General features: G+C 55.2%; 3 protein-coding genes across 7 annotated transcripts; 1 reads left to right on the top strand and 2 right to left on the bottom strand.

Moving 5' to 3' along the window:
• Positions 1 to 887: 887 nt before the first annotated feature.
• On the bottom strand, positions 888 to 2,424 carry GPR152 (G protein-coupled receptor 152). Its single transcript, XM_032282658.1, has 2 exons — positions 1,278 to 2,424; positions 888 to 1,181 (listed from the first exon to the last, which is right to left on the bottom strand). Exons 1-2 carry the CDS (start codon positions 2,397 to 2,399, stop codon positions 888 to 890), a joined length of 1,416 nt encoding a protein of 471 aa, XP_032138549.1. The 5' UTR covers positions 2,400 to 2,424.
• CABP4 (calcium binding protein 4) lies at positions 2,095 to 8,971 on the top strand. Of its 2 annotated transcripts, XM_032282657.1 has the most exons (7): positions 2,095 to 2,441; positions 5,669 to 6,015; positions 6,412 to 6,442; positions 6,522 to 6,665; positions 7,796 to 7,905; positions 8,246 to 8,393; positions 8,506 to 8,971. In XM_032282657.1, the coding sequence occupies exons 2-7, from the start codon at positions 5,758 to 5,760 to the stop codon at positions 8,532 to 8,534; spliced, it is 720 nt and encodes a 239-aa protein (XP_032138548.1). In that variant the 5' UTR covers positions 2,095 to 2,441; positions 5,669 to 5,757; the 3' UTR covers positions 8,535 to 8,971. The 2 variants fall into 2 exon arrangements, with proteins under 2 accessions (XP_032138548.1, XP_032138547.1); XM_032282656.1 differs by lacking the exon at positions 2,095 to 2,441 and having other exon boundaries at positions 3,837 to 6,015.
• A 6,047-nt stretch (positions 8,972 to 15,018) lies between these two features.
• On the bottom strand, positions 15,019 to 19,913 carry TMEM134 (transmembrane protein 134). Of its 4 annotated transcripts, none has more exons than XM_032282652.1 (7): positions 19,654 to 19,913; positions 18,667 to 18,731; positions 18,143 to 18,232; positions 17,953 to 18,029; positions 15,731 to 15,775; positions 15,477 to 15,530; positions 15,019 to 15,330 (listed from the first exon to the last, which is right to left on the bottom strand). In XM_032282652.1, the coding sequence occupies exons 1-7, from the start codon at positions 19,825 to 19,827 to the stop codon at positions 15,089 to 15,091; spliced, it is 747 nt and encodes a 248-aa protein (XP_032138543.1). In that variant the 5' UTR covers positions 19,828 to 19,913; the 3' UTR covers positions 15,019 to 15,088. The 4 variants fall into 4 exon arrangements, with proteins under 4 accessions (XP_032138543.1, XP_032138545.1, XP_032138544.1 ...); XM_032282654.1 differs by having other exon boundaries at positions 15,019 to 15,364; positions 19,654 to 19,909; XM_032282653.1 differs by lacking the exon at positions 15,731 to 15,775.
• Between the last annotated feature and the right edge of the window lie 6,595 nt (positions 19,914 to 26,508).

Below are 26,508 nucleotides of genomic sequence, written 5' to 3'. Positions count from 1 at the left end.
ATGCTTGGGCCAGGTGGTGTCTCTCCCTGCTGCCTCCTCCATCCATCCCCAGCCCCTAAAGGGACATCTCTGTATGTGGCTGAAGGAAAACAACACCAGTTCACCCTGCCCCTCCATGCGCCAGGCTCTTGGGTGCCTTACACACTTTTTCATTTCATCCTCACAATGGCCAACGACACGGGAGCTCGGAAGGTGAAGTCGCTCCTCCAGAGTCGCGCAGCTGGGACACGGCAGAGCTGGATTTGAATCCAGGCTAAGCAGCTCTGGCCTCTTCTCCTGGCGCCTTGCTGAGGGAGTCCCTGCCCTAGCCTCAGTGACTGTTGGGGGCAAGGGACTGCTGGAGCAGGCTTGGCCATGCCAGGCAGCTTGTGGGTCACCAGGGCCTCGGGCTCCTGCTTGGGGCTGGTGGCTCCCAGGAGACCCCCTTCTCTGCAGGGACTTTTTTGTTTTGCGTCCTTGTGTCCAGGCTGGTGGATGGGACCCGGAGGAGGAGAGGGAGGGAAGGATGAAAGGGAGGTCAGGTCAAGCCCAGGAAAGTGCCCCCTGCTGTCTTCCTGCAGCACAACTGAGGCCCAGGGGAGAACTGTCAGTGGGGTCTGGGGTGTTGAGGGACAGAACCCCACAAGACGCCATTAGCTGTGGTTCGGGGGCTGTCGGGCAACTGTGTGTGTGTTGGCAACCACAGAAGGGGCTGGTGGCTGAGAGCAGGGGACGCTGACATGGAACTGCCTGAGACTTTTGGCTGGTTCATTTCCCCTCAAGTCCTCCCTCCAGGCCCTGAGGGGTTTTCAAGGACAGGCTGTGCTTCCCACTTGTCTGACTGGCTGGTTCCTCTGTCTCCCCGGGGCTCTTTCACTGCTCTGGCGGGCCTGGGCATTTCTGGACCCTCACGTGGGGCCTGTGCCTGGGGCCCCCTCTGGCGGGGTGCCACTGGGGATTTCTCCTTCAGAAGCAGGAGGAGGGGCTGGGTTCTCCGGGCCCCCTAGGGTGGGATGGGAGGATGGGGCTGGGGAGGCTTCGTCACAGGGACTGGGCACAGAACTGGCAGCGGGTCCAGGGGTCTGGGCCTCAGTGTCTGACTGTGGCTGGGTCACAGAATCTGACTGTGGCTGGGCTGTGGGGTTCAGCTGTGCCTGGGCTGTGGGATCTGATTGTGGCTGGGCTGTGGGATCTGATCGTGGCTGGACCGTGGGGTTCAGCTGTGGCTGGGCTGTGGGAGCTGATGGTGGCTGGGCTGTAGGATCTGATCGTGGCTGGGCTGTGGGATTCAGCTGTGCCTGGGCTGTGGGATCCAATCGTGGCTGGGCTGTGGGGTTCACCTGAGGCTGGGCCACAAGATCCATCTGTGGCTGGGCCTCCACTGTCGGCCCTGGCAGAGCTGGGCCCTCAGAGTCCAGCTGGGTCTGTGGCTCAGCCGGTGTGAAGCTGCCCGGCCGTTCCTCGCAGAGAGCTGCTGCGAAGGACGAGAGCACGGAGCGCAGCAGGGCCTGGAGGTCAGCGCTGGCCATGAGGCAGAGGAAGGGGCTGAGGCAGCTGTTAAGCAGGATCAGGTAATCGGAGTAGACCAGGGCCTCCCAGAGCAGGTAGCCAGGGTAGATGTCCCATAGGAAAGCCAGATAGAGCAGCTGGGCCAGCTGGTAGGGCAGCCGCAGGACCACGTAGGCTGACAGAATGGTCCTGGCCACACGGGCAAAGCCCTGGCAGGCTGTGGGCTGCGGTTGGCGGCGGCAGGTGTGACAGGCCGAGGCCTGGGTGAGCACGTGGCAGACCAGCAGCAGGAGGAAAGGCAGGAAGCCCCCCAGGACCTCCAGCATCCGCAGCGGCAGCTCCTCACTGTCCCAGAAGTCCAGACAAATGACTAGGTCGTACCACCAGACTGTGGCCTCGGGGAAGACCAGCCAGGGTACGCTGAAGAGCGTGGCCAGCACCCAGACCCCGGCACAGACCCAGAGGGGCAAGCGGGCAGGGCGGTGCCTAGGGTACCAATGTGGGCACAGCGCCAGCAGGCAGCGGTCCAGGCTGAGGGCGGCCAGCAGGAAGAGGCCAGAGGTGTACGATACGCCCCACAGGAAGTAGTAGAAGCGGCAGGCAGCTGTCCCCAGTGGCCAGTGGCCTCCATGCTGGATCTCCAGGATCTGAAAGGCCGCTGCCACCAGGAACAAGAAGTCAGAGAGGGCCAGGCTGAGCAGGAGCAGCGCCAGACGCGTGCCCGCTCCGTGCCGGGCCTGGGAGCCGGCCAGCCATGCCATCAGCCCATTGGCTGGCAGCCCAAGGAGCAGTAGAGCCACCAGGAAGACTGTGTCCCAACCACCCTGGGGGTAGGAGTCCTCGTCGTCCAGCTCCATTCGGGGCCTGTGGCCGGTGGAGGCACCCAGGTCGGCTTCCATAGCAGTGTCCATCTGGGGTCCCCAGAGCCCTGCTGGACACGGAGTGGGTGCCTGGTGAATCAATAACGGCGTGAATGACCGAGAATGGGAGAGATGGTGCAGGGCATCTCCAGGCAAGTCACAGCCCTCCCTGTGCCGTTGTCATTGCCTTTTGGGTAGTTAGCCTATGCCAAGGGCTTGAAATGGATGATCTCAGGGAGTCCTCATACAATCTACGTTACAGGCGAGGAGAGGGAGGTTCAGAGAATCAGTGAAGGTAGGAAGGGAGAAGGCAGGACTCAACCCAGACTTTTTTCTTTGAGACAGGGCCTTACTCTATTGCCCAGGATAGAGTACAGTGGCACTATCCCTGCAGCCTCCACCTCCAGGGCTCCAGCGACCCTCCCACCTCAGCCTCCCTAGTAGCTGGGACTACAGACGTGCAGCCACTACTTTTAAAAATAGCACCCACGGCTGGGCGTGGTGGCTCATGCCTGTAATGCCAGCACTTTGGGAAGCCAAGGTGGGTGGATCACAAGGTCAGGAGTTCGAGACCAGCCTGGCCAACATGGTGAAACCCCATCTCTACTAAATGTACAAAAATTAGCCGGGTGTGGTGGCAGATGCCTGTAATCCTAGCTACGCGGGAGGCAGAGGAAGGAGAATCGCTTGAGCCCAGGAGGCAGAGGTTGTGGTGAGCCGGGATCATGCCACTGCACTCCAGCCTGGGTAACAGAGCAAGACTCTGTCTCAAAAAAAAAAAAAAAAAAAACATAGCACCATTACTATTTTTTTTTCTTTTAGATGGAGTCTCACTCTGTTACCCAGGCTAGAGTACAGTGGTGTGATCTCGGCTCACTATAACCTCCATGTGCTGGGTTCAAGTGATTCCTATGCCTCAGCCTCCCAAGTAGCTGAGACTATCGATGTGTGCCACAAGGCCTGGCTATTTCTTTCTTTCTTTTTTTTTTTTTTTGAGTTGGAGTCTCCCTCTGTCACCAGGCTGGAGTGCAGTGGCATGATCTCAGCTCAATGCAACCTCTGCCTCCTGGGTTCAAGCCAAGTGATTCTCCTGCCTCAGCCTCCCGAGTATTTGGGACTACAGGCACGTGCCACCACACCCAGCAAATTTTTGTATTTTTAGTAGAGATGGGGTTACATCATATTGGCCATGATGGTCTCGATCTCTTGACCTCATGGTCTGCTTCCTTCGGCCTTCCCTGAGATTACAGCGCTGGGATTACAGCGTGAGCCACCGCACCCAGCCAACTTTTTTTTTTTTCATAAAGACAGGGTTTCACCATGTTGGTAAGGCTGGTCTTGAAGTCCTGACCTCAGGTGATCCACCTGCCTTGGCCTCCAAAGTGCTTGGATTACAGGCGTGAGCCACCGCGGTCGGCCAGCCAACTTTTTAAATTTTTAGCGGAGACAAGTTCTTGCTATGTTGCCCAGGCTGGTTTTAAACTCTTGAGCTCAAGCAATCCTTCTACCTTGGCCTCCTAAAGTGTTGAGATTACAGGCTTGAGCCATCGTGCCCAGCTAGACTTAATCTCCTGCCATGTGGAATCCCAATGTGTCTGGGTAGACTAACCCAGAGGCTTCCAAAGATTGTTAAAGGTATGGAATTTTGTCTTTAAATATTTTAGTAAAACTCCTATATGAACTAAAAGGGTGTGCTCAAATTCTGCGGGGGAAGAGTACCCCTCTAGGGTTCCAGGACACACAGTTTGAAGACCACTTGGTCTGCTCATCACAAGGCCCCTTTATGCCTGCTCTCGTGGGGTTTGAGTGTTTAGGATTCCAAGAAGGGAGGGCTCTCGTTCCCACGGGCCCAGGGGACCCAAAGGTAGGGAGTCTGCGGCAGTGGGAACCCCCTCCCCTCCAGTGAGTGTCACTCATGGGTCTCAGGATGAGGTCTGGATCTCAGGACCGCGACAGCCTGGGGCCAGGAGGGCCATCCTGGGAGACCCGGTGCCTCTCCAGCGTCTTCCGCCCCCTATGGCCCTCTCCTGCTTCCCACAGCTCAGGGAGGAGGTGAGCTCTGTTTGTCTCCTGGAGCCGCTAAACAGAGAAGGCGAGGGCTCTGCAGTGGGATGACGGTGAGGGCAAGGGCAGTTGGGGGGCACCCAGACCTGGGATGCAAGAGGCCTGCAGCCCCACCTTGCCCTCCCTGCTGGCAGAGGGCCCTGAGAGCCCAGGTGGTGGTGCAGTCCGGGGAGGGAAGGGATGCCCCCAGGCCCATGGCTCCAGCCACTTGGTCTTTAGTCTGGTGGCCTCAGTACCCTCAGGGTTCCTCTTCCGTCTTACCCCGCTCTGCTATCTCTGTTCCCTATTGGATCAGAGCCCCAGGCACCCCCAGCCCCTGGCCCTGACCTGTGAGGCCTGGCTTACCTGGGAGGCTCAGGCCGATGGGCGGAAGGAGCAGGGCGTGCCTGCCTGCCCAGTGCTCCAGCTGTCTCCCCGGCCCTCACCGGGGCCTGCTGTGCGGCGCCTGGCGGCGCTAAGGCGGGTAGGCAGGAAACCCAAGCTGAGAGGACATCAATCATTCATAGGGCTGCTTGCCGGGAAACCCTAACCCTGGCCCAGTAGGGCCGAGTGATCAGCCAGACCCCCTCCCCCAGCCCTGACTGGCCTGGACAGTCAGACCCTCCTCCCCCAGGCCCCTCCGGCCCACCTCCTCCCACATCACCCCCTGTGCCACTCAACCCAGCATTCAAGGCGTCTGTGATCTGGCCTCTTCCTCCATTTCACATGCCCTCTGCTCCGGGCAGGATGTCACCCATGGGGGGTCCCAGTGGGCCACTTGCTTGTCCCTTCCCACCTCCCAGCCATTGTCCAAATGCCTCCTCCCGCCTAAGGTGCCTTCCCTGGTCCTCTGTCTAACAAAGGCCTCCACCCATGTCACACAGCTGGGCTGAGTCCTCTGTACCCTGGCTTTATTCCCCACATTTTATAGATGGGGAAACTGAGGTTGGGAGGGGACTTTGCTGGATCTCCTGACTAATAAGTAGCAGGTCTGGCATCTGAGGCTCATGGCAGCCACCATGTCCTGGTGCCCTTTGCTTCTGACCGAGTACAGTTCTCTGGACCCATCTGGCTCTGCCCTGGCCAGCTCTGGAGCAGAGCACTGGGATTAGGGCTGGGGCTGCCTGCCTCACTTACCCTAATCCCCCTCAGAGCCCGATCCTAGGCTCCCAGCTCTAAGAGTGGGGGTGCATAAGCAGCTTTATGAGTCCTGAGAGCCAAGGGTGTCCAGGAGTGCTGTGTCTCTGAGCCCTGTCATCCCTCCCCCATGGCCACAGAGCAGGTGAGCGGGCAGCATGGCCCAGACCCAGCCACTGGCCCTCAGAAGACCCCTGTGACTCCCAAGAGTGATGCAGAGGAGCCCCCGATGACCAGGAAGAGGAGCAAGAAGAAGAGGGGACTCCGAGGGTCCCGGAAGCGCACTGGCAGCTCTGGGGACCAGGCAGGCCCCGAGGACCCCGGGAACAGCAAGCACCCTCCCAGGACTGGAGAGGGGCCGGCAGGGGTACCCCCTGCATCCCCTGGGCCGGCCTCTTCGCGCCAGTCCCACCGACATCGTCCTGACTCCCGGCACGACGCTGCTCAGAGGACATACGGGCCCCTGCTCAATCGAGTCTTCGGGAAGGTTAGGTGGGACCTGGGTGGGCCTGGGGGTCCTGGGGGTGGGGCTGGAGACACACTCCGGGGGTTCAGCCCACCCTGCCCCTGAGAGGCCCTCTGTCTCTTCTGCCTCAGACTGAACCTGGGCTGTGGGATTGTGTTGTTGTGGTTTGGGGAAGGGTGGGTCTCTGGCCGGTGTGGGCGTGGGCAGAGCCAGAACTCGCACCAGGGCTCTGTGGGAGCTCCAGGCCCCAGGAGCACGAAAGGGAGCTTGCTCCTCCTGGGACACACGAGGCTTCAGCGTCCTTTCCCTGCCCTGGTGTGGCTGGCCCTGCCCAGGCCAGCATGAGCAGGGGATGGAGGAGGAAGGTTGACAGAGCCATGGCTGGCCCTGGGGACATGGCAGACTCTCCCCGTGCAGGACCGAGAGCTGGGCCCAGAGGAGCTAGACGGTGAGTGGCTCTTGCTGCTGGCAGGGGCAGGAGCTGTCCCTGAGCCTGGCCACCTGTGCCTGACCTCCCTCCCTCACAGAGCTTCAGGCCGCCTTTGAGGAGTTTGACACTGACCGTGACGGCTACATCAGCCACCGGGAGCTGGGCGACTGCATGCGGACCCTGGGCTACATGCCCACTGAGATGGAGCTCCTGGAGGTCTCCCAGCACATCAAGATGCGCAGTCAGTGCCGGGCCCTGCTCACCCAGCAGCCTGGGCTTCTCTGGGCTGCATGGTTCAGAGGGATCACGAGGGGCTGGCAGGAGGTGGCCCTTGGGAGGCCATCAGGGTGGCGGTGGGAGTGAGGGAGAGTGATGGTTTCCAGGTGGGGGTCCAAGCTCCTGCCTCTCTTGTGTGGGAAGACAGGCCAGGAAGGCCGCCCTAGAGACCCAGGAGGGCCCCTTGGGGCTCAGGTTGAGGACCCCACTGGGGATATCTGTTGTCGTGGCCTGTGAGCACATTCACTCCTTCCACCTGAGCCCTTCCTGCCTCGCTGGCCCAGGGACCCCGACTCAGTGATAAAATGCTCTCTGCTGACACTAGTCACCTGGCACCCTCTCTCTTTCGCTCTCTTTCTGTGACTCTGCCCCATTCCTGTGCCCTGGTGGCAGCTGCCTGAATCGGGGTTGCCCTGGCAGGAGAGGACCCCAGCCGCGCCTTGCGACTAGGTGTCTGATGGCAGGCACGGTGCGGTTACCTTTCGCTGGTTTGTCCTCAGGCAAAGCTCAGATTCACTTCATTCCAGGACTCCTGCATTTTCTCCATACAATTTCCAAAACGGGGATGTGATTTATAGCTGATGTGGACATCTGGTGTCGTGGCAAAGCTGTTGCATGACCATGGGTGTTTGTGTGACTGACGGCATCTTAGAACTGAGGCACAGAATACATGGGTGTGTCTGGAAGTGGCACTGATTGCTGCCCACTGGGCTCCAGCACTTCATGGCTGTGAACCTGAACCCCAGCAGCACCCCCATAGAGTAGGCTCCCCACCCTGCCCCTAGGATGAGGAAGGGAGGGTAAGTCAGCCAGTGCCACACACAGCAGTGGGGTCAAGATTTGAACCCGGGACTATCTGGTCCAAAGCCTGGTCTCTTCCTCGCACACTCGGGTTCTTTGCTAAGAGCAGAAGCAGCCCTGGCACCCCAGCAGCCGAGGAAGGGGGTTCCAGCCTCCTCTCTGTTGCAGGCATCACCATGGTTGTTTCTTCCTAGGTGCAGAGCCTGGGGGTGGGGGTGCTGGTCTGTGGGGTGTCCCTCCTTGGGCTTCAGCCCTCATGCCCTCACCATTGTAACACTCTGCCTGGGTCCGCAGTGGGTGGCCGTGTGGACTTTGAGGAGTTTGTGGAACTGATAGGCCCAAAGCTGAGGGAGGAGACGGCGCACATGCTGGGGGTGCGGGAGCTGCGCATCGCCTTCCGAGAGGTGGGAGCGTGCTGTGGTGGGCAGAGGGGGGCAGGGCTGGGTGGCATCCTTACTGGCCTCTCAGGTCTCAGCCTCAGGAAGGCCCAGAGCCCTGCAGGCGGTGGGACTGGGGCCCAGCAATGGGTCAGAGAGGGTTCAGCTCACTCCCAGCTAGGGGATCCATCCAGGGGGACTTCCTGGACCAGGCGGCAAACCACCTTGGCATGGGAGGTTGGGGAAGGTGTGCGTGGGCGGAGACAGTGGGCAGGGGAGCATCTAGGTACAGGCAGTGGTAAGAGTGGAGCTGTCTGCAGGCTGAGGCAGCTTTGGTGGGAGGGGCTGAGCCTTGCTGGGACCCTAGTTTGACAGGGACAGGGATGGACGAATTACCGTGCCAGAGCTTCGGGAGGCAGTGCCGTCTCTGCTTGGGGAGCCACTGGCGGGTCCTGAGCTGGACGAGATGCTCCGAGAAGTGGACCTCAATGGGGATGGCACCGTAGACTTTGATGGTGAGTCTCCTTCCTGGAAAAGCCTCCCATCCTCCCAGGGCCCAGGATGAGCCCAGCACCTCCTGGGATCCCTGACGTGGACCGGCCCAAGCCCTGCCCTTCTCTCCCGCAGAGTTTGTGATGATGCTCTCCCGCCACTGAGGCTTCAGGAGGGAGTATCTGTTGCCCCTGGGCCCCAGATACCAGCAGGACCCAGGCTGTGCCCCTTCCCCAGGAGGCGCCAGGATGGAGATGGAGGGGACCCAGCAGCCCCCAGACTTCTTCAATCCCTGAAAACACCTGGCCTCAAGGTCTGCTTGTTATGTCACCCGCCCACCCCCATCCTCACCTTCCCCGACTCAAGCTGCCTGGAAAAGACTTGCACTCAGCTGCCCACCGTTTCTCAGTGTGAGCAAGACTTGGGTATCTCCAGAGCCCTGGAAGGTAGGGAGTTCCCTGGCACTGGCAGCATTCAGTGCCCCCCCATCCCAGTGGCATGATGAATTGAGAGGGTGGCTGGACCTCTCCTGCTACTTACATTTATAAACTTTTTTTTTTTTTTTTTTTTTTTTTTTGAGATGGAGTCTTGATCTGTAGCCACGGCTAGGGTGCAGTGGCGCAATCTCAGCTCACTGCAACCTATGCCTCCTGGGTCCAGTTCAAGCAATTCTCCTATCTCATTCTCCCAAGTAGCTGGGATTACAGGCACGAGCCACCATGCCCAGCTAATTTTGGTATTTTTTAGTAGAGACGGGGTTTCACCATGTCAGCCAGTCTGGTCTTGAACTCCTGACCTCATGATCTGCCTTCCTCAGCCTCCCAAAGTGCTGGGATTATAGGTGTGAGCCACCACACCCAGCCTATAATTTTTTTTTTTTTTTTTTTACGTGAACTTGAGCCAGGTGTGGTGGCTGACACTTGTAATCCCAGCTGTAACTAAGGGGCAGAGGTGGGAGGATACCTTGAGCCCAGGAGTTTGAGACCTACCTGGACAATATAGTGAGACCCCATTCTCAACAAAAAAAGAAAAAAAAAAAAAAGTGAAAACAAGTGAACTTGAAAGAAAGGGATGGCCCAATGTATCAAAGACAAAGAGAGAAACTGAAGCTGGGATTGGGCTGATCCCGTGGGGGTTTCAGATGCAGAGAGGGACTTGGGCGCCCCGGCTCCTACACCCATAAGTGACAGAAGAACCGTATAGTCTGGGGAGCAAGAAACAAACATTCCATGGTCTCGAAAGGCTAAGATATGAATCTATCTGCACTGACCAGTCAGAGAAAGTGGTGAGGATACAAACGTTCAGGGTCGGGAGTGGAAACAACTGCTCTAGAGAGCCAGGAACTCCAGGGTCTGCCCTTCAAGCAGGGGCATCGTCTGTCTCTAGGGTGTGAAAAGCTGAAAACAACTGGAAGAACCCCTTGCTGAGCAGAGGTACACTTTCAACCCACTTGGGCACATGGAGCTTCTAAAAACAAAAGCAAACCCAAAAAACCCTGCTGTTCCCAAAGGTGAACTCGTGATAAAAACTACAGATTACTGGGCCAGAAGTGGTGGCTCATGCCTGTAATCCTAACACTTTGGGAGGCCAAGGCAGGTGAACCTCCTGGAGACCAGCCTGGCCAACCCAGGTGAGATGGGGTGAAACCCCGTCTCTACTAAAAATACAAAAATTAGCTGGGTGTGGTGGCGTGCACCTATAATCCCAGCTACTCCAGAGGCTGAGTTGGGAGAATCGCTTGAACCTGGGAGGCGGAGGCTGCAGCAAACTGAGATCGTGTCATTGCACCCCAGCCTGAGTGACAGAGAGAGACTCTGTCTCAAAAACAAAGCAAAACAAACCTACAGATTATAAAAGTAAAGAACCACCATGAGGAAGATGAGGCAGAGACAAAAACAAGAGGACTGGCGTCGCGGTGTGCATCATACAGCTGCCTAAGAGACCACAAGACACACGCAAAGAAAAGGGGGCTACAAGGGGAAGAGAGGCCAACAGGATGGTATGAAGAGAGAACCAGAAGATTTAAAAAGTAACCCAACAGGCCAGGCGTGTGGCTCACGCCTGTAATCCTAGCACTTTGGGAGGCCCAGGTGGGTGGATTACTTGAGTTCAGGAGTTTGAGACCAGCCTGGGCGCCATGGTGAAACCCTGTTTCTACTAAAAATACAAAAATTAGCCGGGCATGGTGGTGCTTGCATCTCTAGTCCCAGCTACTCTGCAGGTTGAGGTGGGAGGATCGCTTGCGCCCATGAGGCAGAGGTTGCAGTGAGCAGAGATGGCACCACTGTACTCCAGCCTGGGTAACAAGAGCGAAACTCCGTCCCAAAAAAAAAAAAAAAAATATATATATATATATATATATATAGCCACTGGAATGGAAAAATTAATGGATAAGCTAAAGAGCAGACTAAGCACAATTTAAAGATTAATGAACTGGAAGCTACATCTGAGAAATCACTTATAATGTAACACTGAGAAACAAAAAGATGGAAATATTAAAGGGTAACTAAAAATCATTGGAAGACTGGGTGTGGTGGCTCATGCCTGTAATCCCAGCATTTTGAGAGGCTGAGGCAGGAAGATCACTTGAGGCCAGGAGACCAGCTGGGCTAACACAGCAAGACCCTGCCTCTACAAAAAAATTTAAAAATAAATAAATAGGCTGGGTAAGGTGGCTCATGCCTGTAATTCCAGCACTTTGGGAGGCCAAGGTGGGCGGATCACCTGAGGTCAGGAGTTCGAGACCACCCTGGCCAACATGGTGAAACCCCGTCTTAAAAAAAAAATAAATAAATAATTTAAAAAGCTGGGTGTGGTGGCTCATACTTGTAGTCCCAGCTATTCAGGAGGCTGAGGTGGGAGGATCACTTGAGCCCAGGAGTTGGAGGCTGCAGTGAGCTATCATTGTGCCACTGCACTCCAGCCTTGGTGACAGAGCGATACCCGTTTCAAAGCAAAAGAAAGGGAAGTCCTTGGGAGTCTCAGAGGAGGAAATATTTAGAGAATAGGCAAGAAGCAATAATCAAAGAGACAGTGGCTGAAGATTTTCCATAAAGACTTCCACAGACTTCAAGTCCCCAGATTGAAGGACCAAACTGAAGTCAGAGTAGGGTAAATAAAAATAAACGTATATCTGGATACATCCCACTGAACCTGCAGAATACAAAACGAAAATCTTATAAATAACTGGAGAGAGAAGTCAGATTCACGGTGTTCTGTCAAAGTGTTCATGTAGACTAGAGTCGGGACACTTTCTGTAAACAGCTGGACAGTAATTATTTTAGGCTTTGAGGCTTCTGTCTCTGTTGCAGCTGCTCACGCAACTCCGTTGTTGAAGTTTGTAGCGCAAAGCAAAGTCAAGTTATCAACAAATGAGTGTGGCTATGTCAGAAATTTAATAAATTATAGTAAAACTTCATTTATTGACATGGAAATTTGAATTTTATAATTTTATATCATAAATCTTATTATTCTTTGACTTCCCCAACCATTACAAAATATAAAAACCATTCTGTGGACCATACTTTGCTGACTCCTATTTTTGTTTTTTGAGACAGAGTTTGGCTTTGTTGCCCAAGCTGGAGTGCAGTGGCGCGATCTCGACTTGCTGCAACCTCCACCTCTTGAGTTCAAGCAATTCTTCAACCTCAACCTCCCATGTAGCTGTGTATGTCACCATGCCCGGCTAATTCTTTGTATTTTTAGTAGAGACAGGGTTTCACCATATTGGCCAGGCTGGTCTCGAACTTCAGGCCTCAAGTGATCCACCCACCTCGGCCTCACAAAGTGATGGGATTTCAGGCGTGAGCTACCACGCCCAGCCCACTTTGCTGATTCCTAATGCAGACTTCTAATGATGGGAATCATCACTTCTGAAATCACTTTCTGTTAAGATGGTGGAATGAGGTCAGGTGAGGTGGCTTAGGGGTTCGATACCAGCCTGGCCAACATAGTGAAACCCTGTCTCTACTAAAAATACAAAAATTAGCTGGGCATGGTGGTGTGCACCTGTAGTGTCAGCTACTGGGGAGGCTGAGGCACGAGAATCGCTTAAACCGGGAGGCAGAGAATGCGCTGAACTGAAATTATGACACTGCACTCCAGCCTGGGAGACAGAGCAACACTCCGTCTCAAAAAAAAGAAAAAAAGTGGAATAATAAAAAGTTGTTAAATATAGTTGCGATTCTGTGTTGTGTAAATTGCCTGTTTGCTCATATTCAATCCATGCTTTTTGTCATTTTTCCTTTTTCATATGTTTGTTTGGATTATATTTATTGAAATGTAATGTTATGGCTAATTAATCTGATAAACTGTGGACTTGTATTTTTTTTTTTTTTTTTTGGGACGGAGTTTCGCCCTTGTTACCCAGGCTGGAGTGCAATGGCGCGATCTCGGCTCACCGCAACCTCCGCCTCCTGGGTTCAGGCAATTCTCCTGCCTCAGCCTCCTGAGTAGCTGGGATTACAGGCACGCGCTACCATGCCCAGCTAATTTTTTGTACTTTTAGTAGAGACGGGGTTTCACCGTGTTGACCAGGATGGTCTCGATCTCTTGACCTCGTGATCCACCCGCCTCGGCCTCCCAAAGTGCTGGGATTACAGGCTTGAGCCACCGCGCCCAGCTGGTTTTTATGTGTTTTTTTTTTGATACGGAGTCTCACTCTGTTGCCCAGGCTGGAGTGCAGTGGTGAGATCTCAGCTCACTGCAACCTCTGCCTCCCGGGTTCAAGTAATTCTCCTGCCTCAGACTCCTGAGTAGCTGGGATTATAGGTGCACACCACCATGCCTGGCTAATATTTTTTGTATTTTTAGTAGAGATGGGGTTTCACCATGTTGGTCAGGCTGGTCTTGAACTCCTTACCTTGTGATCTGCCTGCCTCAGCCTTCCAAAGTGCTGGGATTACAGACATGAGCCACTGCGCCTGGCCTCTGTATGTTTTTTATTTCATTTTTCTAGTTTTTAAAATTTGTATGTTACTGTATTATTTTTTTGAGATAGGCCTCACTCTGTCTTCCAGGCTGGAGTGCAGTGGTACAATCATGACTCACTGCAGCCTCCCAGGTTCAGTGCTCCTCCCACCCCAGGCCCCCAAGTAGCTGGGACTGCAGGCGCCCCACCATGCCTGGCTAATTTCTGTATTTTTTGTAGAGACGGGGTTTCACCATGTTCCCCAGGCTGGTCTCAAACTCCTGGGCTCAAGTGATCCTCTCACCTTGGCATCTCAAAGTGCTGGGATTACAGGCGTGAGCCACCATGCTTGGCTAGTTCTTATGAAAGTACTGGACCATGATGGATTAGAAATGAAAACCGGTCCTTTACCACAGCTAATTGGGGGACTACTGGTTTAGGAGTTCCTGCATCCAATGGGTACCCCCAAAATGCCTTGAATGTGGAATGAGGGTGGGAAGTCTGCAGAGGCTGGAAAGGTGGGAGCAAGAGCCGGGGTCTGGGTATCCATTCATCTAACTCACAGAACCCTGAAGGCCCTGCTGTGCTGGCTGCTGTAGACCGTGGTTTGTGGGATATCTTTCGGTGGAGGAGATAGGCTGCGTGTACGTGCACCAACAGGGCATCCCAACCTGCGCTCACTCAACCAGCCTCTTGGTTGGCCGGTAGGGGAGATCAGCTGCTCAGTGCCCACCTCCTCTTCCCTCTCCCCCAGTGTCACGGGAAGAGCCCTGGGTCAGAGAGCTGGAACCCTGGGTTATGTTCCTAATTCTACCTACCACCAGCTGGCTGTCCTTGGGCGAGTCAGTCCTCCCGTGTCAAATGGGACTAAGGTAGTGAAGATTATAAGATATAATCCACGTTCAGTGCTTAGCACCGGACTTGGTACTTTTTTTAAAAAAAAAAAAGAGAGATGGGGTCTTGCCATGTTTCCCAGGTTGGTCTCGAACTCCTGGGCTCAAGCGATCCTCCCACCTTGGCCTCTCAAAGTGCTAGAATTATAGGCTTGAGCCACCGCACCCAGTCATCCTGGTGTCTTTTAAAAGCTTGATGACTGCTGGCTACCATGATCTCAGATTTCAGTCTTCTCAAAGATTTTGTTTCTTGGTTCCTAAGATTCTGAAATGCTCTGATTTTCCAAAATTCTGAGATGGTTTGTTTATAACATTCTGCATTTCTAAGTCTTTGATCACTGAGGGTGTCTGTCAGGCCCGGCTTCCCAGGCCTTCTGCCCCCAGGTTCTCCCAATCTCTGGGACTGGGAAGGAGGGCAGTGGGTGGAGGGCGCTGAACCACTGCCTTGGCATGGCCCACATTCAGGGCTGGCTGTGGCAGCCCAGGGCCCCAGAGCCAGGCTGGAACTAGGATACCAGCCTCCAGGCCCCAGGCCTGCGTCATCTCTGAGTGCCCTCAGCCAGGGCCACCAGACAGAGTCGGGCTGGTTGAGTCGTCTAAGGGCTGGGGGCGGGGCAGGCTGTTCTGGCCTCCTCCAGGCTGGCAAGGCAGGAGTCCTCTGCCCTGCTCTACCTCTAACATGCCCCATGCCCTTGGGCAAGCCTCAGCATCAGGGCTGCCACGTGTTCGGTGGTACTCGAAGCCCTTCAGCCTCAGGGTCAGTCCTTTTCTGTCTTCATGGGAGAGGGCTGTGGTCAGGCTGGTGGGCTGGGCCATTGGTGGCAGGACAGGAGAGCAATTGCCTCTGGTGGAATTAGTTACTCCTTTATTAGCACGAAATAACAGTAACCTAGCGGCTGCAGGGCCTGAGAATAAGTTAAGGCACAGAGCAGGCAGGGGCGGCTTTCCCAGGGCCAGGCCTGCATGCCCCAAACTTCCTGAGCAAACTCCCCAGGGGCCAGGGTTTCGAGGGTCCTGGAGAGCCCCTTCCCTTGAGATGAGGGGAACGGAACAGGGCGCGGGTCCCAGGGGCGCCCCCCTGGACGGGAGGAGCCCACGCTGCGCCACAGTCACTTCTCGAAGTATGGCAGGTAGAAGAACTGGAAGCCCCGGTGGCCCCTGACCGCGCAGTAGATGAAGATCACGTGATAAACTGTGGGGCGGGGCCTGTAAGTACCGAGGCCACTCCCCCAATGTGGCCCCGCCCTCACCCAGCGCCCCGCCCCTTCCGCTCCGCCGCTCCCCGCCCCGGCGCCCTCTCGCACCTCCAGGCACCAACAACAAGAAACCCGGCACGAAGAAGATGGCGCTGGAGACACCTGCAGGAGAGACCGGAGGCCAGTCAGGGCGAGGGGGCTCGGGGCTGCGTGGCCCTCCGGGCTGCCGCTGACTGCCCGGGCAAACCTCACTCTCGGCTGAAAAGGGGCCGTGTCCTGCCGGGAGGTGGGAGGGCTTGCCATGGACCCGTGGACACAAGAGGGGGTGTCCACTGCCTGTGGGGGCGGGAGGGGACGCTCACCTGGAGAGGGGGTCGCCTCCAGTCCCACGCCGACCAGGATCAGCACTGCACACAGATGGAGCCGCGGGGGTGGGGGCAGGGGTGAGGGAGGGGACTCCCACCCCCAGCCCGGCTCAGCCCCAAGGAATGATGCCCCCCACCACCTGAGCGGAAGGTCCCCTAGGCAGAGACCCACCCCAGGAAGCTCACCAAGCTCTCTTTACAGAGCAGGGCACTGGGAAGGCCCTGGGAAGTTTGTGAAATGAGAGATTTTTATTTGCTCCTTGGGTTGGGCTTTCAGTCCTTCAACAAACATTTGTGGAGCACCTACTGCGTGCCTGGTAGGAGGAATGACGCCTTGAAGGGCTGATAAGGTCCCTGCCCTCATGGCCCGTCCTTAGAGGAGGAACCGCTAAGTTGAAAGCTACAGTCCAGGTGATTGGGATATGGGGGGTAAGAACAGGGCAGTGCAGGAGTCCTGGGTCCCCAGTTAGAAACAGGGGGAACGGGAAGCTGGACTTTGTGCTCTGCAGCAAGCAGGGGCAGTAAGCCTGGGGGCTAACATGGACTACTGTGTGCTTTGTGCATTGCCCAGACCACTTCAAAAGGGTATGATGGGCTGGGTGCGGTGGCTCATGCCTGTAATCCCAGTGCTTCAGGGTGCCAAGGCAGGAAGATTGATTGAGGCCAGGAGTTCGAAGCCAGCCTGGGCAACATAGCAAGATTCCCATCTCTATAAAAAGTTTTTTAAAAAATGAGCCCAGCCCAGGCATGGTGGCTCATGCCTATAATCCTAGCACTTTGGGAGGCCAAGCCGGGAGGATCACTTGAGTTCAGGAGTTCAAGACCAGCCTAGGCAACCTAGTGAGACCTTGTCTCTATTATTATTAAAAAAGAAAAAAAATTACCCAGGCATGGTGGTACATGCCTGTAGTCCCTGTAGCTACTAGGGAGGCTGAGCTGGGAGGATGGCTTGAGTCCAAGAGTTTGAGGCTGCAGTGATCACACCACAGCACTCCAGCTTGGGCAACAGAACAAGACCCCGTCTCAAAAAAAAAAAAAAAAAAAAAAAAAAAGAGAAAAATGGCTGTGCACGGTAGCTCACACCTGTGATCCCAACACTTTGGGAAGCCAAGGCGGGTCAATCACCTGAGGCCTACATGGTGAAACCCCATCTCTACTAAGAAAATATAAAAAATTAGCCAGGTGTGATGACAGGCTCCTGTAATCCCAGCTACTCCAGAGGCTGAGGCATGAGACTCACTTGAACCCAGGAGGCGGAGGTTGCAGTGAACCGAGAGTGCGCCACTGCATTCCTGCCTGAGCAACAGAGCAAGATTCCTCAAAAAAAAAAAAAAAGGGGGGTATAGGGGATGATGGGGATGATGTGGGCTGAAACTCACTCCCTGCACCCTACAAAAGCCCTCTAAGGAGCTCTGGTGACCCCATGCTTGCCTTGCTGGGTTGTTGAGAGAGGAAAAATGAAGAACTCGGCAGTGCCACCAGGGTCTGGTGTTCAGCGGCCCTGGGAAGTGGCAGCCCCCTCCCTGTGCTGGGAGCCCGGCTGGCTGGGGAGCCTTGGCCTTCCTGGAGAAGGGGGAAGGTGAGCCAGGGCAGCAGCCACTCTTGGTCCCTCGTTATGGATCACTCGTTACCTCAACCCTGGATCCTTTCTGGAGACTCTGCATCCTCAGCCTCAAAGAATGAGGCACCTTGGAGTCAGAGAATACCTGGTGTGAGATCTGCCTGCTCTGGACCAAAAGTTCCCCCATCTGAGCAATGGGTAGGAGGTAAGAGAGGGGTGGGCTTGTCAGTGCCCAGATGCCAGACAAGGGGAAGTGCCAGGAGCCCTGTGGCTCTGCACTGGCCAGGCACTCGGCATTCCTGAGCCCCTACACCTGGCTTCTGGGCACCACCTCACTTGTAGGACTTCTGCAAGGTGAGAAAATAAAACTGCCCTTCACCTGGCCTGAAGTGGACACAGAATAAATGGTAGCTGCTACTCTTCTGTCCCCTAAAAATAAAGGAAAAGTCTTTGGAGTGATAAGCCAAGTTCTATTTTCAGCTATGTGTGATCTCCTGGCTGTGTGCCCAGGTGGCAAGGCCTCTGTCTCCTCACCTGTAAAATGGGGGTGTGGTGATGGCGGCCAGCTGCCACCTCAGGATGCTGGGAGGCTGTGTCAAGGGGAGAGGCAGAGCCTCCCACGGGTCCCCTCCCGACCCCAGCCCTCAGGGCCACTCACCCAGCCCCAGCAGCAGGAGCAGGAAGGAGGCCAGCACCACTCGGCGGTTCTTCTGGATCAAAGGGTGTTGGGTCCAGCTGAGTGGCAGGAGAGCAGGGTGGGTGTGAAGGAGGTGGAGGGAGGGTGTGCAGGAGGCTTTGGGGACAAAGCCAGGGCTGCCTGGCTGGGGGCTCCAGCGGGCAGGGCTCACCTGCAGCAGGTGTTGTAGGAGCGCTGGGTGCCGCTGCTGATGGTGCTGAAGGACCACTGGGAGCTGCGGATGGAAGTCCGGCCGGAATCCCTGCAGGACAGGTGCCCAGGGAGGGGCGGGGGGCAAGGACAGGTGTCCCTTTGGGACAGGAGTCCTGATAAAGTGCAAGGCGTGGTACAGGGACTGGGGCTGGGCCCTGAGAGGCCCCAGTGTGTGAGGATGAATTCGGGGGCTGGGGGAGGCTAGAGATGAGCTAGGGGTTTCTGCAGGCCAGGTGACCTCTATAAAGGTGGGGGCCAGACCGGATTGGGGTTTCTGAAAGAGGTGAGTGTGGCTGGGCACTAGGGTAGAGTGGCCCTGCAGTGTAGGGGACCCTGCCAGGAGAGTGAGAGTTAGGTAGGAATCAATAGGACAGGATGGAAGAGAGTGAGTGAAGTCGGGTGGGTGACTGAGCAGGGTCCCTGAGGACAGGAGCCTGATGCACGAGGTTTGGGTACAGGGGTGGGTCCCCACCTGGCTCTAACCTGGTGCTGACTCCCCCATCCGGCTCCGGAGAGGCCTGGGCTCCGTCCTCATCATTCTCCAGGTTCTGTGGCAGAACACAGGGCTCAGAGGGGCTGCTGGGCTGGGACCCTTCCTCACCCTCCGGGGGAGAGAAAAGCAGGTCTACATAACCGTTTGCCTGGCCGCCTGGCAGCTGCTCACCTGGCCTTCCGCCCTCCCCGCAGAACGGGTTTGGTGATTCACAGAAACCGAAACTAGGTAGGAGGTGGGTGGATTCGGGGGCTTTGGGGAGCAGGAGCCTGCACGGGTCCCAGGGAAAGGAGAACTCCCAACTTTGGGAGTCAGGGTGGAACTCTCATTCAGTGGCCTAGAATGGGAGCTTGGGGATTGGGGTGCCAGGGAAGAGCAGGCCCAGCGTTCTCAGGTTCAAGGCACAGGGATCTGGTCCCTGTGTGTCTCCAAGAAAAGGAGCCTAGGGTTCGTGGAGGTTTTCTGGGAAAATGGGGATTTCCAGTTTAGTGGGAGCCAAAGGGTGGGCAAGGACTGGTCATGTGAGAGGGGCTTCAGCTCTTGCGGGTGGTGCCGGGATTGGGGTGAGGGCTTTCTGAATAGAGAAAGGTGTGCGGGTTCCCCTCAGCTTAGCTGGCCTGGGGCACAGGGGATGCTCCTGCGTGTGGGCAAGGTCTGGTTCAGATACAGAGGAGGTCCCCCAGCACAGTGGGGGCCAGGGGCGAGTACGGGGTGGAGACTCCGGCTGGGTTCTTCAGCTGGAGCTGAGGGATGAGCTCCCGGGCCAGGGCTCCGGGCTCTTCCCGGCGGGCTGGGGCCGGGTATCGGTGCTGGGAGGGCCTGGGCAGGGCTCTGGATCAGGAGTCACGTCCTGGGGGCGGTATCGCGCTCCAGCTGGGGACTCTAGGCAGATTCTACCCCAAGTTGAGGCCTTTGAGGCCCGGCCTGGGGTCCCGTCCGGCCGGGGGCAAGCGGGTGAGGTGGGCCGGGCGGTTCACCTGGTAGCGCAGCCGGGACTGCTTGTCCTCGTCAGCCACCTCGAACCGGGCCCGGCGCTCGAAGTGCAGTGGCCCAAAGCGCGCGACCCCGCTGGGCTCCGCCCCAGGGCCCGCATCCTCCAGGGACAGCTCGAAGGCATCATCTATGCTGAATTGGGGCCGGGCGGCACCCATTGCCCCGGCCCGCTCAGGCGCCCTGCGCCACCGCCATCTGCGCCTGCACGCCCAGCGTCGCCACGGCCCCGCCCCCGCAAGCCCCGCCCCCGAAGGTCTTGGCTCCGCCCCGCGCGCCGTCCCCGTCCTGGTACCCGTCTGCCCTCAGCAGGCCAGAGCTGCTGAGCGCCGAGCGGGCTGATGGGCTGGGGACTCTTCTAGACGGAGCGCGCCCGGCTCGTGACGCCGCTCAGCGGCTGCCGTGGCTAGCGACACATCGTCTCGCGCTCGGACCCACTCCCCAGGCCTGTAGGGGCTTCCATGCCTCAACCTCCAGGTCTCGTACAGGGCCTTTTGCACCCCAGCCTGTTCCTCGAGTGCCAAGGAGACTCCTGAGAACTGTTTCCCCACCTTACCACAGCCCAGCACGGGAAGGGTGCTCTCCTCATTTTTGCAGATGTGGAAACTGAGGCTCGAAGAGCTTTTGTGGCTTACACTTCTCCAGTCCAATCCCCACACAGCAGCTAAAGTGATCTTTTAAAACAAATCTTTTTCTCTGTGTGTGTTATTCTTTTTTTTTTTTTTTTGAGACGGAGTTTCGCTCTTGTTATCCAGGCTGGAGTGCAATGGCGCGATCTCGGCTCACCACAACCTCTGCCTCCTGGGTTCAGGCAATTCTCCTGCCTCAGCCTCCTGAGTAGCTGGGATTACAGGCACGCGCCACCATGCCCAACTAATTTTTTGTATTTTTAGTAGAGACGGGGTTTCACCATGTTGACCAGGATGGTCTCGATCTCTTGACCTCGTGATCCACCCGCCTCGGCCTCCCAAAGTGCTGGGATTACAGGCGTGAGCCACCGCGCCCGGCTGTTATTCTTAAATAAAACCTGTTTTAAGAATTGTGCTGCTTGGTCGGGTGCAGTGGCTCACGCCTGTAATCTCAGCACTTTGGGAGGCCGAGACGGGCGGATCATCTGAGGTCAGGAGTTCGACAGGAGCCTGGCCAACGGGCGAAAACCTGTCTCTACTAACAATACAAAAATTAGCTGGGCGTGGTGGAGCATGCTTGCAGTCCCAGCTGCTCGGGAGGCTGAGGCAGAAGAATTGCTTGAACCCGAGAGGTGGAGGTTGCAGTGAGCCGAGATTGTGCCACTGCACTCCAACCTGTACCCCCCCCCCAAAAAAAAAAAAAAACAGAAAGAAAGAAAGAAAAGAAAAAAATGCAGCTAAGTCTCTCTGCTTAAAACCTTCCCTTGGTTTTTCCATTGCACTTGGAATAAAATCTGCTCTTGGCTGGGAGGGGTGGCTCACGCCTGCAATTACAGCACTTTGGGAGGCCGAGGTGAGTAGATCACTTGAAGTCAGCAGTGTGAGACCAGCGTGGCTGACATGGTGAAACCCCATCTCTACTAAAGATACAAAAATTAGGCGGTGGTTCACCCCTGTAATCCCAGCACTTTGGGTGGCGGAGGCGGGCAGATCACCTGAGATCAGGAGTTTGAGAGCAGCCTGGCCAACTTGGTGAAACCCCGTCTCTACTAAAAATACAAAATTTAGCGGAGTGTGGTGACTGATGGGCGCTTGTAATCCCAGCTACTCGGGAGGCTGAGACAGGAGAATCGCTTGAACTCAGGAGGTAGAAGTTGCAGTGAGCCAAGATCACGTCACTGCCCTCTCCAGCCTAAGTAACAGAGTGAGAGACTGTCTCAGGAAAAAAAAAAAAAAAAAAAAAGCTGGGGGGGGGGGGCGCGTGCCTGAGACAGGAGAATTGCTTGAACCCAGGAAGCGGAGGTTGCAATGTGCTGAGATCATCCCACTGCACTCCATTTTGGGCAACTGAGCAAGACTCCCTCAAAAAAAAAAAAAAATCTGAACTCTTGACAAGGTCCATAAAGCTCTGGAGACTCTGGGAACTGTGTGCCCCTCCCAGGCTCATCAGGTTCCCCCCCTGCCCCTTTCCTCCCTGCTCAGCCACACTGGCTTTCTCACATTTTTCCTCCACAGGCCAAGCTCCCTCCCCCCTTGTGGCCTTTGCACCTGCTGTCCCCTGGTGCCAGGAAAACACTTAGCCCTGCTTTTCTCATAGCTGGCTCCCTTCATCATGGGGATCTCTGCTTAAATGTCGCCTCTTGGAAATGCAATCCTTGACTGCACAATCTAAAGTCAGTTTTGCATCACACAGCACTTGAAATTATCTCATTTTGCATTGTTTTATTCACCACTGTATCTACAGTGCCCACAACAGTGTTTGGCACTAAGTAGATGCTTAATAAATACTTGTGGCAGAAATGAATGAGGGGTTTGCCAAAGTCTCAATTACTTGCAAATGGCAGAACAGAGATTTGAACCCAGCTCCACCTAATTCACAGAAGTACTTCTCTTCCATCCCCCCACCACCCCCCCCCGTTCTTTTCTTTCTTTCTTTTTTTTTTTTTTTGAGGCAAAGTTGTGCTCTGTTGCTCAGGCTGGAGTGCAGGGGTGCGATCTCTACTCACTGCAACCTACACCTCCAGGGTTCAAGCAATTCTCCTGTCTCAGCCTCCCAAGTAGTGGGGATTGTAGGCACAGGCCACTGCGTCAGGCTAATTTTTGTATTTTTAGTAGAGACGGGGTTTAACCATATTGGCCAGGATGGTCTCAAACTCCTGACCTCAGGTGATCCACCCACCTCGGCCTCCCAGAGTGCTGGGATTACAGTGTTTGGCACCACGCCCCGCTCTCACAGTTCATTGTCCAAAGCTCTACTCCCCTTCCCCTGCTACCCACCCCCCGAGGTATTTTGGTTCCAGTTAGGCCCGGTAGAAGGAAAAACTTTTTCTAGGAGGTCTTGGGCTCCCTCCTCCGGCATACTGACTGAACTAAGGAAAAGCTTTCTGTCCTCTCTTTGAATACGGCTCCTTTTCTTCAGATGTAAAAATGGGTCAGGAGAAGCTGCTGACAGTCATCCCAGGTGGGCCGGTGAGTCCCGAGTATGGACTTAACCAGTGAGGTTAGGATCTGAGATTTCTCAGAGGAAGGTGGGTTTTGAGCCTTCCAGTTGTACAGGTTAGAAGTAGCAAAAAGGGCCGGGCGCGGTGGCTCACGCCTGTAATCTCAGCACTTTGGGAGGCCGAGGCAGGTGGATCACCTGAGGTCAGGAGTTCAAGATCAGCCTGGCCAACATGGGGAAACCCTGTCTTTAAAAAAAAAAAAAAAAAAAGCCGGGCGCGGTGGCTCAAGCCTGTAATCCCAGCACTTTGGGAGGCCGAGGCGGGTGGATCACGAGGTCAAGAGATCGAGACCATCCTGGTCAACACGGTGAAACCCCGTCTCTACTAAAAATACAAAAAATTAGCTGGGCATGGTGGCGCGTGCCTGTAATCCCAGCTACCCAGGAGGCTGAGGCAGGAGAATTGCCTGAACCCGGGAGGCGGAGGTTGCGGTGAGCCGAGATCGCGCCATTGCACTCCAGCCTGGGTAACGAGAGCGAAACTCCGTCTCAAAAAAAAAAAAAAAAAAAAAAAAAGGGACATGGACCAAAAACGGGACAGCTCACTCCCTACCTGGCGGGGTGGTGTCTCCCTTAAGGGGAGGAGTGGGGGAGACTACAGGAGACCAGGAGGAGGGGATGGAGGGGAATCCCGGGGGAGCAGGAGGCTGAGGGTCAGAGCAAAGGAGAAGTCCGGCTCAGTCCAGGAGGGGAGACCAGTCGTTGCGGTGTGAGGTGTGACAATCTAGGCGCCAACAACCTCTAAGTTGCCAGAAATTTCAGATTGGGGGATGTTTAGCACAATTTTTCCCGTGACAACACATGATCTGTTTTTGACAGAAAAGACATGAGATAGAAGTCTGCACTTAGGACCTTGAAAAAGTTTTTTTACCTAATCGCCTTGGGCAATAATACATCGGGACATACAAATGCAAACACTGGAGACAAACAGGACAACAGACAGGAGACATACAAATCCAGATGTTAGGAACAAAACAGGACAACGGACACTGAGGTAGATTAGGCACTGAGGTAGATAAATGATCATGGCAGTTTTAAGGACAAAGGACTGGATCCTTAGATGCAAGCCTCTAAGGTCCCCATGCACACACACATGTATGCACACATTCATTTAGAGGTTATTACAGTCTTTTACACTTTGTAAAGAGTTGGAACCCTGACGAAATTTTTTTTTTTTTTTTTTTTTTGAGACGGAGTTTCGCTCTTGTTACCCAGGCTGGAGTGCAATGGCGCGATCTCGGCTCACCGCAACCTCCGCCTCCCGGGTTCAGGCAATTCTCCTGCCTCAACCTTCTGAGTAGCTGGGATTACAGGCACGCGCCACCATGCCCAGCTGAATTTTTGTATTTTTAGTAGAGACGGGGTTTCACCATGTTGACCAGGATGGTCTCGATCTCTTGACCTCGTGATTCACCCGCCTCGGCCTCCCAAAGTGCTGGGATGACAGGCTTGAGCCACCGCGCCTGGCTCGAAATTTTCATCTTGTTTGTAAATGTTTCAAATCAGACAGAAACCAGGGACTCTGTCCTCCAGCGTCCTCGAGTGGCGACAGAGTCCAGGGAGGTGCCCTTATCGGGGCTGAGCCCCTCTAGATCAGGCAGGAGGACAGGACCAGGGACCCCAGACACCCAGAGTCCAGAAGCCAACAGAACCAGGAACACTAGAGTCCTAGAATTTAAAGACAGAAAACCCAGAACCAGGACTCTTCCAGAGTCCAGAACCTGGAACCAGGACCAGGGACTCTGGGGCACCCAGGGCCCAAGGTCACAGGAATTACCACAGTGAATTCCGGCATCCTGGTAATTGGATGATCCCTGTAACTTCCAGGAATAACCAGATCAGACCTGACTTGATCTTACCTTCTCCAGGGAGCAGAACCAGGGACTCTGAAGAATAATTTGGTGGCGGACACTGGGAGTTGATCTGTTCTCCTCCGTCAAGGGGTGGCCTATGGGGCCCTGGAATGTCTCAGGGGGCACTGCCCCTATAGTCCGCCTCCCAGCTCGGGGTGTCCCAGAACGAGCCCTGTCTGCACCCGGTGGCGAAATACCTCTCTGGGGCCTCCAAATGTAATAACCGAGCAAGTTAGGAGGAAATGGGCCATTCTCTGAGTTCCAAATTAAGAGTCCTTTTTATTAGCTGGTGACTGAGAGATGGCTAACACAAATTTCTCTTGGCCCCGAGGAAGGTGCTTGATTTCCCTTTATACCTTGATTTAGGTAGGGGAGGGGGAGCCTAGCTGAAGTGAAATTTTACAGAAGCAGAACAGGCAAGTTAGCTAGTAACCAGGGGGGAGGAGGTTCCCAGGATCATTGGTTGCTAAGGGTATTTCCAAACAGTCACCAAGGGGGGTTCAAAGAGAGTTATACACAATAGCAGGTGTGCCTGCCAGGCAGGATGCAGTTTCATTGGTCATATGGTGGGATAAGCACAGAGTCAGCGTGGCATAAGCACACAGTCAGTGTGGCCCAGTTATGTACCCAAAGGGGCGGTGGGAGGGAAGGGGGAAGCTAGGTTGGAGTTTACAGCTAAGATGGAGTCAGTGATGCTGGCAGGTAGGTTCTTACAGTGTCTAGCACCTTTATGATCCACCTCACCTGTACAGTGTGGCACACTCAAACTGGCCTCAACCCTGCCAGCCCAGGCATCCCTGCCGTGAATATCTTCCTGCTGTCCTCTTACGGAGTGTGGGAGAACTCCTGTTGGAGTAGATTTCCAGGTTATGGGACACTCATGACTTCACACAGTACCACAGATGCTCTCCTGAGTGGCTGTGAGAGTTGACACTCCACCTGGAGGCTTCTGGTTCTGTCTCAGCACATGGTACCATTCAATTTTTTTTTTTCTTATAACGGCATCTCACTCTGTTGCCAGGCTGTAGTGCAGTGGTGCAGTCTCAGCTCACTGCAACCTCTGCCTTCTGGGTTCAAGCGATTCTCCTGCCTCAGCTTCCTGAGTATCTGGGATTACAGATGCACATCACTATGCCCTGCAAATTTTTGTATTTTTAGTAGAGACGGGGTTTCACCATGTTGGCCAGGATGGTCTCCATCTCTTGACCTCATGATCTGCCTGCCTCGGCCTCCCAAAGTTTTGGGATTACAGGTGTGAGCCACTGTGCCCGGCCTGATACCATCCAATTTTTTAATGGCTTGCTGATCTGACGGATTTAAAGTGGTGCCTCAGGTTCCTCTGGGTTCTCTGATGGCTGGAGAGTTTGAGCAGCTCTTTGTGCCCTTGTCAGCCACTGGGATTCCCTCATCTGTAAACTGCCTCTTCATAACTTCTTTTTTTTTTTTTTTTTGGGACGGAGTTTCACTCTTGTTACCCAGGCTGGAGTGCAATGGCGCGATCTCGGCTCACCGCAACCTCCGTCTCCTGGGTTCAGGCAATTCTCCTGCCTCAGCCTCCTGGGTAGCTGGGATTACAGGCACGCGCCACCATGCCCAGCTGAATTTTTGTATTTTTAGTAGAGACGGGGTTTCACCATGTTGACCAGGATGGTCTCGATCTCTTGACCTTGTGATCCACCCGCCTCGGCCTCCCACAGTGCTGGGATTACAGGCTTGAGCCACCGCGCCCGGCCCATAACTTCTTTTTGCTATTGGGTTTCTAGCCTTTTTTCTGCTAATTTGCATACATGTACATATCTAATCATTAACCCCTTGCTGGTTTACAACCCGGCACATATTTCCTGTCTGTCTGTCTTTGTC

The sequence above is a fragment of the Sapajus apella genome, unplaced genomic scaffold (assembly GCF_009761245.1).
Source record: "Sapajus apella isolate SASKATOON/1434 unplaced genomic scaffold, GSC_monkey_1.0 scaffold14, whole genome shotgun sequence".
Lineage (NCBI taxonomy): Eukaryota > Metazoa > Chordata > Mammalia > Primates > Cebidae > Sapajus > Sapajus apella.
This window is presented reverse-complemented; position numbering and strand designations above follow the sequence as displayed.

Coding starts and splice junctions, on each gene's coding strand:
- TMEM134 (XM_032282652.1), bottom strand. CDS start 19,827: ATGGGTGCCGCCCGGCCCCAATTCAGCATAGATGATGCCTTCGAGCTG. Junction 18,732..19,653: donor AGTCCCGGCTGCGCTACCAG/GTGAACCGCCCG, acceptor GTTCTGCCACAG/AACCTGGAGAATGATGAGGA. Junction 15,331..15,476: donor CTTGTTGTTGGTGCCTGGAG/GTGCGAGAGGGC, acceptor CTGCGCGGTCAG/GGGCCACCGGGGCTTCCAGT.
- GPR152 (XM_032282658.1), bottom strand. CDS start 2,399: ATGGACACTGCTATGGAAGCCGACCTGGGTGCCTCCACCGGCCACAGG. Junction 1,182..1,277: donor GATTGGATCCCACAGCCCAG/GCACAGCTGAAT, acceptor CCCACGGTCCAG/CCACGATCAGATCCCACAGC.
- CABP4 (XM_032282656.1), top strand. CDS start 5,659: ATGGCCACAGAGCAGGTGAGCGGGCAGCATGGCCCAGACCCAGCCACT. Junction 7,906..8,245: donor TGCGCATCGCCTTCCGAGAG/GTGGGAGCGTGC, acceptor CTGGGACCCTAG/TTTGACAGGGACAGGGATGG. Junction 8,394..8,505: donor TGGCACCGTAGACTTTGATG/GTGAGTCTCCTT, acceptor TCTCTCCCGCAG/AGTTTGTGATGATGCTCTCC.